General features: G+C 40.0%; 1 protein-coding gene across 1 annotated transcript in view; it reads right to left on the bottom strand.

Moving 5' to 3' along the window:
* DNTT (DNA nucleotidylexotransferase) overlaps nt 1-16,426 on the bottom strand; it is an 89,737-nt gene extending 73,311 nt beyond the window's left edge. The window contains exons 1-3 of the mRNA XM_074159078.1: nt 16,224-16,426; nt 12,730-12,904; nt 2,610-2,735 (exon numbers count right to left, since the gene is read on the bottom strand). Coding sequence (XP_074015179.1) covers nt 2,610-2,735; nt 12,730-12,904; nt 16,224-16,426 — 504 coding nt within the window. The remainder of the gene's footprint in view (nt 1-2,609; nt 2,736-12,729; nt 12,905-16,223) is intronic.
* Nucleotides 16,427-17,720: the final 1,294 nt, after the last annotated feature.

The raw sequence follows: 17,720 nt of genomic DNA, 5'->3' as shown, positions 1-17,720 counted from the left end.
ATAGAATAAAGTTGTTAAAACAAAATATTATCATCAACACATAATCCAAGACAGTTTGGACCTAATTTTCACAAGTGAATTATACCAATGCTTCAGTGCATTTGCTGAGTGCTCACACTGAAAAAATCTGTTGGAAGATGTGAATTACAGGTTTAATACAAGACTGACAAAACAACAGCAAAACTGAAAATCAGGCTCCTGTGACATAAAGCAGACTGGCTGACCTCCGGGGAATGGAGTCTGTAAACCCAAGCCTTCAGCTGTCCTTGCAAGCTTCACTTGTGAGGAAAAAGAGCAACAGCCCTAAGGAGTTCTATTCCAACTGTCAAGATGCAGATGCTAGACTTTGATGCATCTGATTCTGCTTTTGATAATGTGCTTACATGCATTATCACCTTGTCCAGTGCCAACTCCAGAAATAAAATACTGCATGAACTCCGAACTGTTACTCTCAAAGTGTGAGGATGAAAAACTGCCAACTTTGTCACTACGAAACCTCGTTTCTACCCAGACTGGGACATGTTTGATATATGGGATAACAGAAGGGAGTCTCAGTGCTTCAGTCATTCAATGGCTCTGCTTCTAATGTGTTCAGCTGAATTCACTTATCAAATACAAGTTGTGCTCTGACAGTACTATTGCTGCAATGACAAATCTGGAATTAATTTAGGGACTGCCTCTCTGTGAAACACAGGTATAAGAGAAGCCACTCTGTAAATATGTTGCTGCTATCATAGTTATCCTTTGAACTGAATCTTGGACTAAATACAGGTAATTCAATTGCTGGAAGACAAACTATATATTCAGTAGAGTTACAGCACACAGTCTTTGAAAATGGAAAAATACTGTGTGACTTTAAAAATAAAGATTAGATTTGTCAAAAATAGAAAATAATTTTAAAAGGTATCATTAAAAAGGGAATTACCCTACTCTAGACCTTTTTTGTGCTAAAATGTTAATGATAATTAAAAATCAGCAACAACTTCCTGCCTTCTGGGAGTAGCCATTGTACTTTGCCATTATCTATCACAAGTACTTTTGATTTTTTACCTTCAGAATTACTGACAAAATGTCCTACTGCAGAAAATTCAACAAAGAACCAGACTCCCACATTCCACTGTTTTCTGGAAGTGTAGAACTAAGCAACTTACTTCCTATTTCTCCAAGAAGGACAGCATTTTACAGATTTTTTAGGTCATACTATATTTGGCCTGACATCTTCCCCTACAGCAGCATGGATTTGATATTTGTAAACAGTGAAAAAGAATGACTGCTTTCAAGAGGTTAAATGGTAACATTCACAGCCTTGGGGCACGCTAGTCATTTCAAAAGAAGCAGTTTTGGGAATGTTGGAATGATTGGGGTTGGAAGGGACCTCAGGAGGTCTCTAGTACAACCTCAGGCTCCAAGCAGGGTCAAGACCCAATTCCCATCAGGTTTCTCAAAAAGAGATTTTTTTTTAAAATAAGCACACAGTTTAAACTACTTCAGTACCATAAACTGTATTATATAATCAGTATAACTGATGGTTATTTCAAAGCATCACTACAAGGCAAAATTTAGGTTGATTAATTTTTAACTGTGCATTCTCAGATGAAGACATTTTGAAGGTACTCCTAGGTTTAGCTATAGTTCTGAATTCCCAGAGGTTTTAGTATTTACCTTTTAAATGTTTCCTATTCTCAAATTACTGGTATCTGTTGTTAATTTTTTTTATATGGATCTTACAAATAATATTTACTTGAAAGATTTGAGTGTTTTTATAGGCACATACACAAAGTAAAAGCATAACAATTATAAATAGAAAGAACTTCAGGAAGATGAGGAGGTGTTTCATGTTATAGTTGAAATGTATGAATGTGACTTTGCCAGATTTATTCGGACTATACTACATTAGAGTCTTTGTGCCAAATGTTTCCTACTGAATAGTTGTCACTGAGTATCTAAAGCCAGCCAAGAGGAGTCATTAGGCTTAAGAGGAATTTAGACTTAAGAGCCAGATGACTCAGGCTCTTCATACCTACTGAACTGTGTAATGTTACGAGCATTAAATAGGATATATGACAGTCTTTAAGATTTGTATTTAACTGGACAATTTAAGGTGTTTTTTCATCATGTTAAAGTAATTACATTGATCATGCAATCTGTTTTCAAAACTAGGCAATTGTGAAAATCTAAAGCTTACAACCACACTTTGAAGAACCAAACACCTGGGCAAAGGAGAAGGCAGCACAGCAATTGTGAAGTATCTTTGACTGATCTAAAACAAACTTTTGCTTATCATTACTTCCAACATGTCAAATAAGACTGTGATGAAAGGCTAAAAGACATTTTCAGAATATTATTCTATCATTTGTTTTAAAAATTCATGTGTTTACAAGCTATTAGTGTATTTAAAGATCCACTGTGTTTAAGTTTTCAGCAGTACTTAAAGAATGCAATTAAGCTTGCACTCAATTTTAAGTATGGCAGTTTTATAACTTTTTAAAATTGTTATCATTGTGCTTCCTGTTTAACTCCTGAATTTGCCATATAAATCATTGATGTAAGTACTGTATTAATTATTTTACTTATGCTAGTTTTTATTTCATGGATAGAATAATTATTACCGTGAATTTCTTGTTGTAGTTATTTAACGTTGTTTTCCTTTGGCACGAATACTGAGGTACTTCGCTTGCAACAAATGATGGCACTTCTGATTCAGGTGTATTCAAAGGAGGAGACTGACCTTGTTCCTAAGTAGAAGAAAAAAAAAAAGGGGGGAGAAGGGTAGGTGACACACCTGTCAGCTCAAAACATCAAAAATACATTTCATGAGCCCAAAATATGTACCTTTAAAGAGAAGGTAAGAGAATAATAATGCTCCTACCATCTTTCTAGCAAAAATATTTAACTTCACATTGGCTGCACTGACAATAGCAGTTTATCTGGTGGTTACTGTTTGGCTTTGGGCTTTTTTTCATTTTCTGCAGTAAATTCTTGCAAGTTTTCAATGGCACTATCATTTAAAAAAAAAAGTCTCTCTGCGTGGCAAGTTTCTCTACTACTACTCTTATTACTGGAGTAAGACTGAAAAACTACACAGCTTTAAGAGCAGATAAGCTTAAAAGAACAGAGGCTTTTCCCAGAAAACACTAAATATTCAATATAACATAAGGGATGTTAGACCAACGAGAAAATAAAAATAAAAATAGAGATGCTCAAATAACTGACTTTTTTGATCTGTAGCTAAACCCAGTGGTGGAGGAAAAAAAATTGTATTACTTCAAAATAAACTTTTCTCCCTTCTTCCAGGTAAAATGAAAGAAAACATTTTTTGGTTTGGATTTAATTCATTAAGCTGTAAGTTCTATTTCAGGGTCATTATAAAGCATTTACAAACAGCCATAAAAGAATCATCCTGTCATTCACAGAATCACAGAATGATGGAATGATATGGGGTTGGAAGGGACCTCTGGACATCATCCAGTCAAACCCCCCTGCCGGAGCAGGTCCACCTAGAGGAGGTTGCACAGGAACGTGTCCAGGCGGGTTTTGAATGTCTCCAGAGATGGAGACTCCACCACCTCCACGGGCAGCCTGTTCCAGGGCTCTGCCACCCTCAAAGGAAAGAAGTTTAGATGGAACTTCTTATGTTCAAGTTTGTGCCCGTTATCTCTTGTCCTGTCACTGGGCACCACTGAAAAAAGGCTAGCCCCATCCTCTTGACACCTACTCTTCAAGTATTTATAGGTGTTGATCAGATCCCCCTTCAGTCTTCTCTTCTCCAGACTAAAAAGACCCAAGTCCCTCAGCCTTTTCTCACTAAGAGAGATGCTCCAGTCCCCTCATCATCTTTGTAGCCCTCTGCTGTACCCTCTCCAGCAGTTCTCTGCCCTTCTTGAGCTGGGGAGCCCAGAACTGGACACAGTGCTCCAGATGGGGCCTCCCCAGGGCAGAGTAGAGGGGGAGGATGACCTCCCTCAACCTGCTGGTCACACTCTTCTTGATGCACCCCAGGATGCCATTGGCCTTCTTGGCCACAAGGGCACATTGCTGGCTCATGGGCATCCTGTTGTCCACCAGGACTCCCAGGTCTTTTTCCTCGGAGCTGCTCTCCAGCAGGTCAGCCCCAACCTCTACTGGTGCAGGGGGTTATCCCCCCCCAGGTGCAGCACCCTACACTTGCCCTTGTTGAATTTTATCAGGTTCCTCTCTGTCCAACTCTCCAGCCTGTCCAGATCTCGCTGGATGGCAGCACAGCCTTCTGGTGTGTCAGCACCCCCCTCCCAGTTTTGTGTCATCAGCAAACTTGCTGAGGGTACACTCTATCCCTTCATCCAGGTCATGGATGTATATATTGAAGAGGACTGGACCCAGTACTGACCCCTGGGGGACCCCACTTGTTATGGATCTCCAACTAGACTCTGCGCCACTGATCGCAATCCTCTGAGCTCTTTCAGCCAGTTTTCAATCCAACCCACTGTCCATTCATCTAACCCACACTTCCTGAGCTTACCTATGAGGATGTTATGGGAGACAGTGTTGAAAGCCTTGCTGAAGTCAAGACAGACAACATCCACCGCCCTTCCTTCATCTATCCATCCATCCAGTCATGCCATCATAGAAGGCTATCAGGTTAGTCAGATATGATTTCCCCTTGGTGAATCCGTGTTGACTACTTCTGATAGCTTTCTTTTCCTCCGTGTGTTTTGAGATGATGCCCAGAATGAGCCATTCCATCATCTTTCCAGGGATGGATGTAGGTTGACCAGCCTGTAGTTTCCCGGTTCCTCCTTCTTGCCCTTTTTGAAGACTGGGATGACATTGGCTTTCCTCCAGTCCTCGGGCACCTCTCCTGTTCTCCAGGACCTTTCAAAGATGATGGAGAGTGGCCCAGCAATGACTTCTGCCAGCTCCCTCAGCACTCACGGGTGCATCCCATCAGGACCCATGGACTTGCGGATATCCAGTTTACCTAACTTCTCTAACTTGATCTTACTCAACCAAGGGAAAGTCTTCCTTCTTACAGACTTTCTCTGTTACCTCCAAGGGCTGGCCTGAGCAGTAAAGACTGAAGCAAAGAAGGCATTCAGCAACTCTGCCTTCTCTGCATCCTCTGTCACCATGGCACCCGTCTCATTCAACAGCAGGCCCACATCATCTCTTGTTTTCCTCTTCCCTCCAATATACTGGAAAAAATCCTTTTTGTTGACTTTGACATCCCTTGCCAATTTTAATTCCAAGGAGGCCTTGGCTTTCCTTGTTTCGTCCCTGCATACTCTGACGGCATTCTTGTAATCTTCCCAAGTGGTCAGTTCCTTCTTCCACTTGAGCTTTTTCAGAAGTTCCTGGCTCAACCATGCAGGTCTCCTGCTTCCCTTGCCTGATTTTTTGCTCTTAGGGATGCACTGATCCTGAGCTTGGAGAAGGCGATATTTGAATATCAGCCAGCTCTCCTGAGCCCCCCTACCTTCCAGAGCCCTAACCCATGGGATTTCTCCAAACAGTTTCTTGAAGAGGTCAAAGTTAGCCCTCCTGACATCCAACGTTTCAGTCCTACTTGTTTTGCACATACTACCCACAATCCTGAACTCTGTCTTTTCATGGTCACTGCAGCCAAGGCTGCCCCCAACCTTAATGTCCCCCACAAGTCCCTCTTTCTTTGTCAGTACTAGGTCCAGTAATATACCTCTCCTTGTTGGCTCCTCTGCTACTTGTGTCAAGAAGTTACCATCAATATACTGGAGGAACCTCCTGGACTGTACATGCCTGGCTGTGTAGCCTTCCCAGCAGATCTCAGGGTGATTGAAGTCCCCCACAGAACCAAGGCCTGTGATTGTGAGGCAACTTTGAGCCAACTGTGAAAGGCCTCATCAACTTCCCCATCCTGATCAGGTGGCCTGTAATAAACACCCACAACAGTGTCTCTCATACTGGCCTGCCCCTTAATCCTCACCCACAAGCTCTCGACTGTCTCTTCATCTGACCCCAGGGAGGGCTTTAGGGACTTCTCACTCTCTATCCATTCCTTAACATAGAGGGCAACACCTCCGCCCCTCCTTCCTCGCCTGTCCCTTCTGAACAGCTTGTAGCCCTCAATAGCCACACTCCAGTCATAGGATTCATCCCACAAGGTTTCAGTGATGGCCACTATATCACAGCTTTCCAGCTGCGTGGTAGCTTCCAACTCCTCCTGTTTGTTGTCCATGCTACATGCATTTGTGTAGACGCACTTCAGCTGGGCTGTTGGCTGTGTCACCTTCTTAGCAGAACACCCCTTGAAGTGTCTCACAAGTGTTTCTCTGTTGACTTCAACTACCTCAGGAGCTGCTGGTCCATCTCCATAAGACTTTGCAGCGCAGCCACCAGCTTGCCTCAGGGCAACAGGCTGAAGGCCCTTACTAGCACCCCGTCCCTCTAACCCTGATGAGATACCCCACAGCTCATCGCAGACAAGCCTGATATTATTACCCTCCTCCCCCTTCACATCTAGTTTAAAGCCCTGTCTATCAATTCTGCAATCTCTTGGGCAAGAACCCTCTTCCCCCTTTGAGAGAGGTGTCTCCCATTTGATGTCAGCAAGCCCGGTGCTGTATAGGCCAATCCATTGTCAAAGAAACCAAAGTTATGGCAGTGACACGCCATGGAGCCACATATTAATCGACTGGATCCGTCTGTTCCTCCCAGTGCCATTGCCCACAACTGGAAGGAGTGAGGAAAAAATAACTTGTGCCCCAGATTCCCTCACCAACCCTCCCAACTCCCTGAAGTCTCTTTTTATTGCTTTTGAACTGCAAGTCGCAGCTTCCTCCCCACCTACATGGAAAATCAATAATGGATAATAGTCTGAGGACTGTACTAAGCCAGGAAGTTTCCTGGTGACATCCTTAACCCGGGCTCCAGGAAGACGGCAGACTTCTCTATAAGGAGCGTGCACTCAGCATATTGTGCTCTGTCTCCCCCAGGTAGGAATCACCGACAACTATAACCCTTCTTTTTCTCCTTGTGGGTGTGGTGGTGATCCAGGGTGTACACTTTCTTGACCGAGGCGGCATCTGTGGTGTAGATTGCCCATCATTGACATCCTCACTCGACTGGACTTCCTCAACCAGAACCTCATATCTGTTCTTCAGAGGTACCGGACGGGGCAACGTGGGCAAAAGGGGAGTTCATCTGCTGCCCCAACCATGAACCTGCCTCCATTCACTATTTTCATTTAGGCTTCTGCCTTCAGCCTGACCGGGGCTGGATACAGGGGTTACTAGACCCTGTCTGCTTTCCTCCCTAGTACACCTCAACCTTTTGACTTCATCTCTCAGCTCTGCCACCAGGCTGAGCAGATCATTCACCTGTTCACATCTCACACAGCAGTTCTCATAGCTGCCACCCGTTACCAGTGGTCCTGGCACCTGGACAGCCAGTGTTCACCTTCTGATGTGGTTTCTCACTCAGCCACTTCTGTACATGCTGATCCAATTCAGACACCATTGCTAGGTGTTCAGTGGAGTGAGAAAAAGGACCCAGGTGCCAAATCTTAAATGGGAGTTTCCCAAGCACCAAGTTACCTACATGCTCGTTTGCTTTTTACCTGATTTTGCTCCATGCAAAATCAATAAAGATCAACAAAAAGTCTGTGGGCAACCCACCCCTGTAGGGTGGGAAGGGAATTCTCCTGAAAGGCAGGATGCACAGAGTCATGTCCCCATTGGCAAGAGTCCCTTACATGAGTCTTCAAAATGAGAGTGTCCTGACCACTGAGCAACAGGAAAAAGGCAATCTAGCACCAGCTTTTCTGCTGCTTTATATGCCCAATCCTTTAATTCCTTTGCTTTCATTAAAAGTGCCCATCTGAACTACTTTGGAAACATCCAGTGTTCTCAGCATCTCTGTGTATTCTTTGCTATTTGTCATTTTGTCTGAAAACATTTGGCAGATCTGTCAAAAACATATTGCATTATACAAAAGCCACAAGGAAATCGTTCAACAGCAACAACAAAAAACATCACAAAGATACATGGAGGAAATTTTCACCTCAATAATAGAATGATGAGCCCTTTCTCCCCTGTTTCCAAATACACACAGACATAAAGCTAGCTTCTGTGCTAGGCAAGCCTATAAATATGTGTATGTGCATTCACACACACACCCCGCACATATAATTTCATGCTAAATTGCCTTTGTATTTGATAGAGTAGTTCAATAACAGTATTCACACACACAAAAGAGGCATTTGCTTGCACAGCTGAAGGAGCAGTGAATTATGTGGCAGTTTTCATAGTATATACTGAAATGAAGGAAGCTATTTTACATGTAAGACCACTCTTGGGAATAACCGAAAAGGGTTTCAGCCAGGATCAACAAGACAACTCATCCACTTTTGCACACATTCATGAATTATACTTTAAAATTTATTTTAAATCATATAAACTATGATTGTTTACAGCTAATATACTGCTTGAAATGATAGTGCCAGCTGCAAAGACGGTGAACAAACAGAATATTACTGAATATATAATAAGCTATTGTCTTCATTAGGACATAGATACACAAAGAACAAGAACCCTACAGGTATCATTAGCTGGCACTGTGGATGAGAGAAAAATTAATGCAAAAAGTCTATGTGTTTAAAAGGGTGATAGACCAGCACATAAACATCCTGTTCCTGCCTTAGCAAAGGTATTTGAGCATCGGTAATAGTTATGCTTTTAGTTAAGAGGATTATATAACTTGATTATATATAACAAGAGAAGAAGCTTCGGCTACAAATCAACAGCAAAAATGTCTAGTAAATAGTAACTACTATAGCTTGATTTTTGTGGAATATTATGATGCCTGCATGAGAACTACAGAGCTGATATCCTATCATCAGTAGAACATAAGAACAGGATTGATACTGCTTTTTGGTGGGAAGACCAGATAGGATAAAATCATTAGTACAGATTATGGGATAAACCTAAAGTTTCATCCGGTAGAAATCACAGTGTAGAACAAGCAAATCTGGAAACTCACACTACCTCAAGATAATTTGTAGCACTGGGAAGAAACAACTACAGATATGAGAAAAACATGAGGACCGAAATTTTTTTGCAGGTAACTCCACTCTACTAAGATAAAATTATTGCACACTGCACAGGGGCAATCACTGAAAAATATCCAAATGTGTAGGCTATTTAATTGCTAGAATTAGTCAGAGTTCGTACCGCACATCCAGGCTGCAGTAACAATGAATGTCACTGTCACTCCTTCACAGTGACATTTTCCACATGGCATAAGTGGGAAAATCAGCCTGTACCACTAGCATCAGTTTGTGCAGCAGCGAGACTTAGTTGCAGAATTAATCTTGCAGTAGACTACTTTGCTCTTTGTCAATTTTTTTTTTTAAATACACAAAGTGTAATGACATAAGGAAATAAAGAGAGAGAAAACGGAGCAGCAGCAAATAAGGTGCACAGATACTAGAGATTGTGTCAGGCCACATTTACAAAGCTGCTAGCTGTTGAATAAGTCCAGACAGCATTGATCAAATAGTAAGTTCTGCTGATATGCAGCATTTTATGAAGAGAAGGCAGCCAGTTTATAAGTTTCATTTTATTTTCTGGGAAACTCTAACTGTCAGTATGAAGGATTTCTTCCATTAGTTAGAGCCTCTCTCTTTCACAAGGCAACAGTAAGACCCTCCAGAAAATGTTAAATAGGAGTTGCCTGTTACATGATATGGCAAGGCATCAAAAGATGCAGCACTTCCTTTTACTAATGTGGAGGGAAATCCTTTGTTCAAGGAAATAGATCTCTTCCTTTCTAAAAAAATAACCAACTAACAATTTTTGGGTTCTGACTGAGGAAGAGGCAGATGAGCTGCAGTCACAGCACAGTTCCTAAGGCCGCTGAGGATGCCAACGCATTTATGGTTCTCTTCCTTTCTTTTTATCCCTCTGACAGCTTCCCCTCCTTTCTTTTCCATTACCCAGGAAACAGCAGTACTTTCCAGCATGTGGGAATGCCCTTGCATACATATTAATGTCCATGTCCTGCTATTGTCCAAAATACCCATCTGCTTGTGGTGGGAAAAGTGTTTCTGGACAAAGGCATTTCTTTACCAGAAAAGTATTTTTATTTCCCTTTAAAGCGGATGTTTAGCTGCCACACTTCCGTAGCCTATTAAATCAAAGATGGCTATTAACTATAAAAGTCAACTGTTACCAAATGAATCAATAAGAATTCAGATCATCTTAGATCTGGTCACCCAACGTTTTATACTCTATAAATCACTAACATCAGAATATCTCTCAGATCATTCATGACCACTGAAAGATGTACTTTAGTGACAATTGTAATTAATATGTTAGCTAATGGTTGGGAACTCTGACTTTATTCCCCTTGTTTTGCATGGAGAAAGACATTTCTTTTTAGTAATGCATTAAAACAAATGTCCTGAAAGAAGAACAACCTTCCAAATAGGCTGCTGTAAGATATGAAAGATGAAATCTTACTGCTATTGACATTAATGGGAATTTTACCAAGTAGATGAGAATTCACCCAAAACATTCCCCCACTGCAATCCATTCCTTTTACCTCAAAGCCTTCATGATGTAGCCTGAGTTCAAGGTTTGCTAATTCACTTCCATTTCATATTTTACAAGACTGACCTAATGGACCAAATTTGTCTTCATTGAAACTCCAATTAAATTGCATTATGTACAAGTCAGTCTAGTACTTAAAAAGAAAATTAATCTTTACTTCAATCCTTCCTTATTTCTCAAGGCAGAAAAATAAATTTAAAAAATCATGGTGACACTGCAACAATAAAATTATTTTAAATTTGCTGAATTACTAGAATTTTTTCTCCTTCTTTGTTTGTGTCACAAAAATCTTTATTACTTTAGAGCCACTATACAACAAAGTTTGGTCTTAACTATAAGCTTTAAAGTTAACAGTACAGCCGACTGGCTTCCTTTTTACACTCTACATTTAAGCATGAAATCTTTATGTAGGAATAAAAATGGAAACTCTTACTTGCAGAGCCAGTCTCAAAGTATAATAATGATCTCCTGACAGTGCTGCTACCTTTTTCAGAAGTTTCTGCTCCAGCAGTATTCCAAGAGGACTATTATATAAAAAAGAAAACTAATGCAGTTTAATTTGCAGATGACAAGATGAAAAGATGACAAGATTTTGCTCATGTTTTGGATTTATTTCTTGTTTAGAGAACTTCTTTGTATTCCCCTTTATATTAATTTATACTTTTATGACCTGTTTGCCTGCGAGATTACATAATGCAGTAGTTACAAGCTTTTCCATTTTTTTGCAATTTTGCATTAATTTCTTAGGTCTATTCTCCCTCCAGCAGATTCACTGAAAATATTATAAATATACTGCAAAAATATTTCATTGGAAGGATTGCAAATACAAACATATATTCTGTCATGGAATTATGTTGAGTCTGAGAGCAATAGCTCCATCTGGTGTATTCACTCCTTCCCCCCTGCCCCGAAATGTTATTAAATAGCAATTCTTATATGTAAAATCCTGGAAAAAAGTTTCTGGCAATGAAAGATGACTGAAAAAACCAATCAGGAGCCACAGTTTTTCTTGGGGAAGGGTGGTATTTATGAATGACCCTTCATAACCTAAACATCAGGATGAAGAAGCAGCAAACAGTGCAAAGTTGCTGTTAAATATTCGGGTATCCTCTGCCTCACAGGAAGGTACAGGCTGCAGATCCTGCCATTGTCCCAGGGCTTACCCAGTTATCATTTTGCAGTGGTGTGTCAGTTCACTCGGAGCCTAATCCAGACCCTCAGGAATCAGCAGGAATCCCTCCCTTCAGAGAGCTTTAGGTCAGCCTTCCAATTCTCTTGATGTATGAATTTATTTCTTCACCAGTGGAGGTTAAATCCATCCCCACGAGGTCTGAGCGCGTGTAGAACACGGGAACGGGTTCGCCCCACTGCAGCGCAGGGTCTGTTTCATGGCCCAGCAGCACCTACTGTTGTCACGCTGGGCACAGCACACCTGAGCATCCCTACTACACCCTCATCATTTACACTCTGTACCGGGGACGTTGAATACCACCACTTCACACTGCGCTCCAATTTGAGAAATTAGCACATAACTTTGTCAGATGTAGATCTGAGGAAAATAGGTCATCATCCATTGCTTCAAGATAAAACACCATTCACCAAATAATCAGCCTGCCGTTCATAATATCCTCTGACTTACAGCTCCCACTGACAGATAATACAATATAATAAAACCTTTTTTCTTAGCACAGTTTTACTTGATGGTGGCAAGTTTGTAATTGCATGTCCAGAGACTGCAGCAGCTTTTATTTCACAGTTTCTTCAGAGGTCCAGCAGTTAGCTGATTGCTTCCAAACAGCAAAGGTTTTAATATTTTTGTATTGTTTTGAAGAGGCAAAGTATTCCATCAGGAACCCACTAAAACATGCTGCTCTCAGTGGGACATTTACCATGACGTTGAAGTATTTGTTGAAATACCACAAGCACCACAACAGCAGCAAGTGCTTCACTGATGGCTATTTCCCCTTCAATAGCACCAGACACTGATACAGAAGATATGGAAGGTCTTTTTAATCTGTTAAAACTGTGCGAATTACTCATGTAAACTTTAGGGAAAAAGGTCTTTAAGTTAAAAAATTATATCACAACAGAAGTATATGTGTCTTTAGGTAAAAAAAAAATAAAAATCAAAAATCAATCACTGTATTTGCACTGAAGGATCTCTTACCATGAGACGATACTTCATTTCTGAATCAACTGGTCTTCCCGCTTCCATGCAGGCTGTGAACCAGGAGATATCCAGTAGTTCAAACCTGGAGCTGTCACCCACAGCCTGTCCTCTCAGCCAGTCCAGCACCTCCAGGTAAGAGTTGTTCTCAGCCACAATATGAGTGACAGAGTCACTGTCAAGAAGTACACAAAAAGTTTTCTTTTTTTTCCTGAACCCAACCGTACACAGATGCAGAGCCGCTATTTCCATATTTACTTACCATGTATTTCCTGAAAATTGTAGTATATATTGCATGTTAGGATGTGGGAAGTGTTTTCATATCACAATATATCTATTCCAGTCACTGAATCTGCTTTGAGGAAAGACTTTAGCCTGACAGCTCCTGGAGGTGCAGCATTGTCTTTCTTTCAGCATCATTTGCCTTCCTATTACACGTTTTTTGGCAACTTTGAGAATATTTGGCTTTCACAAGCAGTACCATAACGAAAAGGCTGCTTTATGATACCTGACAGCCCCTTCCCAATATTTCTGATCAACAAATGAAAGCTTTACAGTATGAAAAAGTCTGATAACAATTCTTTAAATCTTTACAGTTAGTAATATCCTTTTCCAAATTTAACTTTTCTGCACTTACATTATGCTCTTTACATATGGCATTGTCAAATGTTCATGACTTAAATATTACAAATTATATGCTCCATCTAAAGATGACTGCCTTGCTACTAAGAGGCCAGTCTCTTACAAAACTGGTATCTTAGTTTAGTGAATACAAAATTTACAAATTGAGTTATTGTTCAATAGATTATATGGCATACATTTCTTAAAAATACAGTAGCACAAAGTTTATTACACTAAATTTGGACTGATGTACTAAAATAACATTGGAAAGAATCCCACGATAGTTCACGATTAAAAAGACACAGTTCTGCACCTTCCACAGGAAAAGAGTGGTCAAGGACAAAGTTACGTTTAAAGAAAAAAATTTCAATACATAAGATGATGTGTAAATTTCTACCTGGCCTGCTGATGTTCCTCAGCAAGTTTAGAAAACTACTAACTTGGGAGGAAATTCTGAGTGATTCTTAGAGTTCCCCCTCCGTACACATCCCAGGAGGGTGCTGTCACCCACAAAGACAACAACAGATAAAGGAGGAAACTCTTCATTTTCATGAAACTGATATATGCCAAAAATAACTGATATCAGTCAACAGACTCCTAAACTGGGGAAAAGGCACAGACAGACAGTGTCATTGTTTGACTTAGTTTTTAGAGAAATAAGCCTAGAATTGGAACATAAATTGTCCTGAGGCAGCTGGCTCCATTTGCAAGCCTTTGTAGCCTCCTGCTGCCCATGCTGGTGACAGCCTTGTGCATATACAGTAAATTTCTAATGGACCTAACCGATTGCTTTGCAGCCTTTCTGTAACACCTGGAGAAGCTAGGCCATCAGCCCGTCCAAGCAGTCAGGGCACCACTGGCAGAGCAAGCTGGATAGTATTGACTTTAAAAATGATGGGTGCTAACTGTTAAAGGCAGACTACACAACCTTTCAAAGCAAACTACTTACTAGGAGGCCAACAAAACCCCTTGGTCTATCCCTGTGACCCCGATTCATACCAATAATCACTGATTTAATGCCAAATCACAGTGACAAATACTGGAGTCATTCCATAGCAAACTGTTACCACATAACTCCACAATGCATTCAATGTACTACATTTTGGAATTATAAGAAATGTATTGAACGTACTATACTTCAGAAACATGAAAACTGGGATAGCATAACTTTTTCTCTCCATACTGTGCATCTTGTAGAGCAGAGTCCATTGGAGGAAAAAAAAAAAACCTTTAAAAATTCCAATTTATTTTAACCTGTAAGATTACAAATCTAGGTTAGGTGAATCCCCATAAAATACTATTAATAGTATTATTACGTAACCCTGCTAGGTTCTACTTTAATTAAACTGTCACATCTTTACTTGAGAAAAAAAAATTCAGTTAAAGACATAGAGCTTCTGCTTCCTGTGGTTTATTTCACTTTTTATAAAAATATTCATCGTAATGTATCTCTACCAAGCTGCAGATCTGGGAACTTTGCCAATCACTATGCTCGCAGCAGCAGTTTAGCTGCTGTACACCAGTTGCCTCTGGTACCTGTACAGCTGTGCATTTTTCTTGGCACAGAACATAACAAATATGGCTTTTCCTGTGGTATTTTCAAAAACAAAAATCAACAGTTAAATAGTTCTGTTTTATCCAATAGCAGCTAATCTGAAATTAAATGTAACACCTGCCTTGCATACAACTTACAGAAAGTCTGAAATATTGGCAGTAAATACCTGTGTGTCAAAGCAGCCCAGATAAAGCCTCTGCTCGATCCTCAATGGATTGTTAATGTAGGATTCAGAACAGCCCAGTTCACTTGTTTCCCCTGAGAATTCCATTAGTTTTGTATCAGATGCTAATTGCCTACTTCTGTTCAATATTCTGCTTGAATCTTGCTTTACAAATTATTTCATCCTCCCTTCTTCCTCAGGCTTTCAAAGTTGATGGGACTGAAAAATCTGTGGAAATGAGCTTTTATATCCCTTTTATATCCCTATCCTCCTGGACCCAGTTGTATACTATCTGCACACAGATACAGAGAAATGATCAATACTTGGTTTTCTTCCAGCTTCTCAGAGAACCAACATAATGATGTAGCTTTCAGAAAACCGTATAATGATATAACTAGCGCTCATGAAAAGTTCTGTTTGGAGGAAGTTTAAAATGAGTTGGCTTATTACAGCTGGAGTATATTTTCACCCTGAAATGCCAAATTTGTGGTATTTTATTCCTAGGTTTTTTTCTCCAGTACTCTTCCAGATTGTACCAATGTGTAAGCCAGTAACTTCACATCAGTGAAGATTAAATACTCACGGAAGATTAAATACTAGATACCAGAGATGTTCTAGAGGAATGCCCCCCTCAACCCATCACATTTTCCATTCCTGTATATTTAACTTTTTTTCATTTCAGTTTATATTAATTTTAACCTGATTTCAAGGGGGAAATAAGCAATGGCTGATTTAGATCAGCTAAAGACATGATTCATCAATTCCAGTGAGACTATACAAATGCATAGAAACGTATGCTATGAAAAACATGTGCAAGTTCACACCTTACATTTTTTTTATTTTCCACGTGAGAAGCAGCACACTGAAAAATACAGACACATTAAAATTGACAGACTTAAGACAAATGAGAACCACAAATTTTAGAGGTTAAAAATTAGAAGTTTTGCTAATGTATGTGTTCTGCCTGCTCTCCACCCAGAAGACAATAGAAATGAACTATGCTTCAGGAAGCATCTTTACAGTGGGAAGACCAAAGTATATCCCCCAAATACATAGGCAAAACCCATAGTCACTTGTATGACTGCATTTATGAAATCAGAATGCTTCAAGCAGCATTACTACATGTTATTTCTACACATATAAACATTTCCCTACCTTAGCTCACTCTCTACTCTGAAACCTTTTCTTCTTGCCAGCTCCATCAAAAAGGTCCTTCTGGTCATTCCCATCTTCCTCTGCATAATAAAAATGACAAGCTTACTGAATTTTATTTCATAACTGCAGGAAAGGTTTGGGGAATGCATCCCTTTCTGTCTCTTCCTCTGGGAGAATACAGCTGGAGCTCTGATCCTATCCATGACGCAAAGCAAAAGTGTTTTCACTTGGGTAAAAGGGAGATAAGACACTTTCTGCCAGGCAGCAGCTGTATTTAAGGTCACCACCCATTGAAGTAACTTTCTTCTGTTTCCTCTCTGAAATCAAAAACAGGTGCTACACAAGCAGAAACATCACTTGCTTTCTACCAGCTGGGACTTCTTGCACAGAACTACCCCAGTCAGGTGCAAATATGCTGTAATTCCTTAAAACAGCCATTACCTATAAAGACTTCATCCAAATAATATTGCTCATAGCAAAATTATCTCAAAACATCAACCATGTCTTCAGCTGGTTTAATGGCCCATTCCATCAATTTCTGATTTCTAATATTTTCCAAATATTACTTTCCCAAATTGCAGGGCACATTCATTTTCTATTTATTAAAAAAAAAAATAAGTTATTCCTATAGTTCCTAACAATGTCCTAGAACACAGCTAAATAACAGTATAGCAGTATAGTATATTGTAGAACAGCCTGTATGCTTACAACTACTGTGTAATCAATTTGATTTTAAAGGGATAGCTTTTTTTAAGAGAGCAAACAAAAAATAAGCTTTTGAAATTAAATTTATAATAAAAGAAATCCTTTGCTGTTTTGATAATAAGGCAATGAAAGACAAGGAGAAAGCATTAGCAAATATACCTTTGGCATGCATTGCCAACATTGCTGTCTACTTTTTGCCCTGAAATACTGCTATTTGTGGCAGGTTCAGTAGGGAAAATGTAACTACCTTCCTGCTTTTAAGCACCCAGTGACCTCCAGACAACTATAGAGGAGATGATGGAGGCTAGGTGCCGTTCTCTCCTAGATGATGGGGTATTGGTAATCAGAGAACTACGCTAAAATTTGTTGCAGACATTGTGTTGGATCCAGGTAGGTATCACCCTGAACTTCCATCAAAGCAAAGTGAGCGCCAACAGCCAGGTTTACAGCATGTGCATCTATTTCAGCACAAATCTCCTTCAGCGGTAAATATCCCCATTTCCATGTCAAGTAGGATTTCTATTTTTAGTGTAGCAGAGAATTTGGATTTTACCAGTCCTTCAAAATGTGTCAGAAATGTTATATCTTGCAAATCTCATTGCTCATGTTCAGGAGAGGAAGCAAGGTAGAAAAATCCTGTATAAGTCAGATCTATCCATTTTATTTTCAATCACTTTATCACGGATGGATATACAACCCCAGTTATGGAAAAATGAGTCAAAACCTGTTTCCTGCAATTATGGCCATGAGTTTAAAATTAAATTATAAAAGCATTACTGACATTTTCCCAGC

The sequence above is a fragment of the Numenius arquata genome, chromosome 15 (genome assembly GCF_964106895.1).
Source record: "Numenius arquata chromosome 15, bNumArq3.hap1.1, whole genome shotgun sequence".
Lineage (NCBI taxonomy): Eukaryota > Metazoa > Chordata > Aves > Charadriiformes > Scolopacidae > Numenius > Numenius arquata.
Note: the sequence above shows the minus strand (reverse complement) of the source record. Positions and strands in the feature narration are given on the sequence as shown.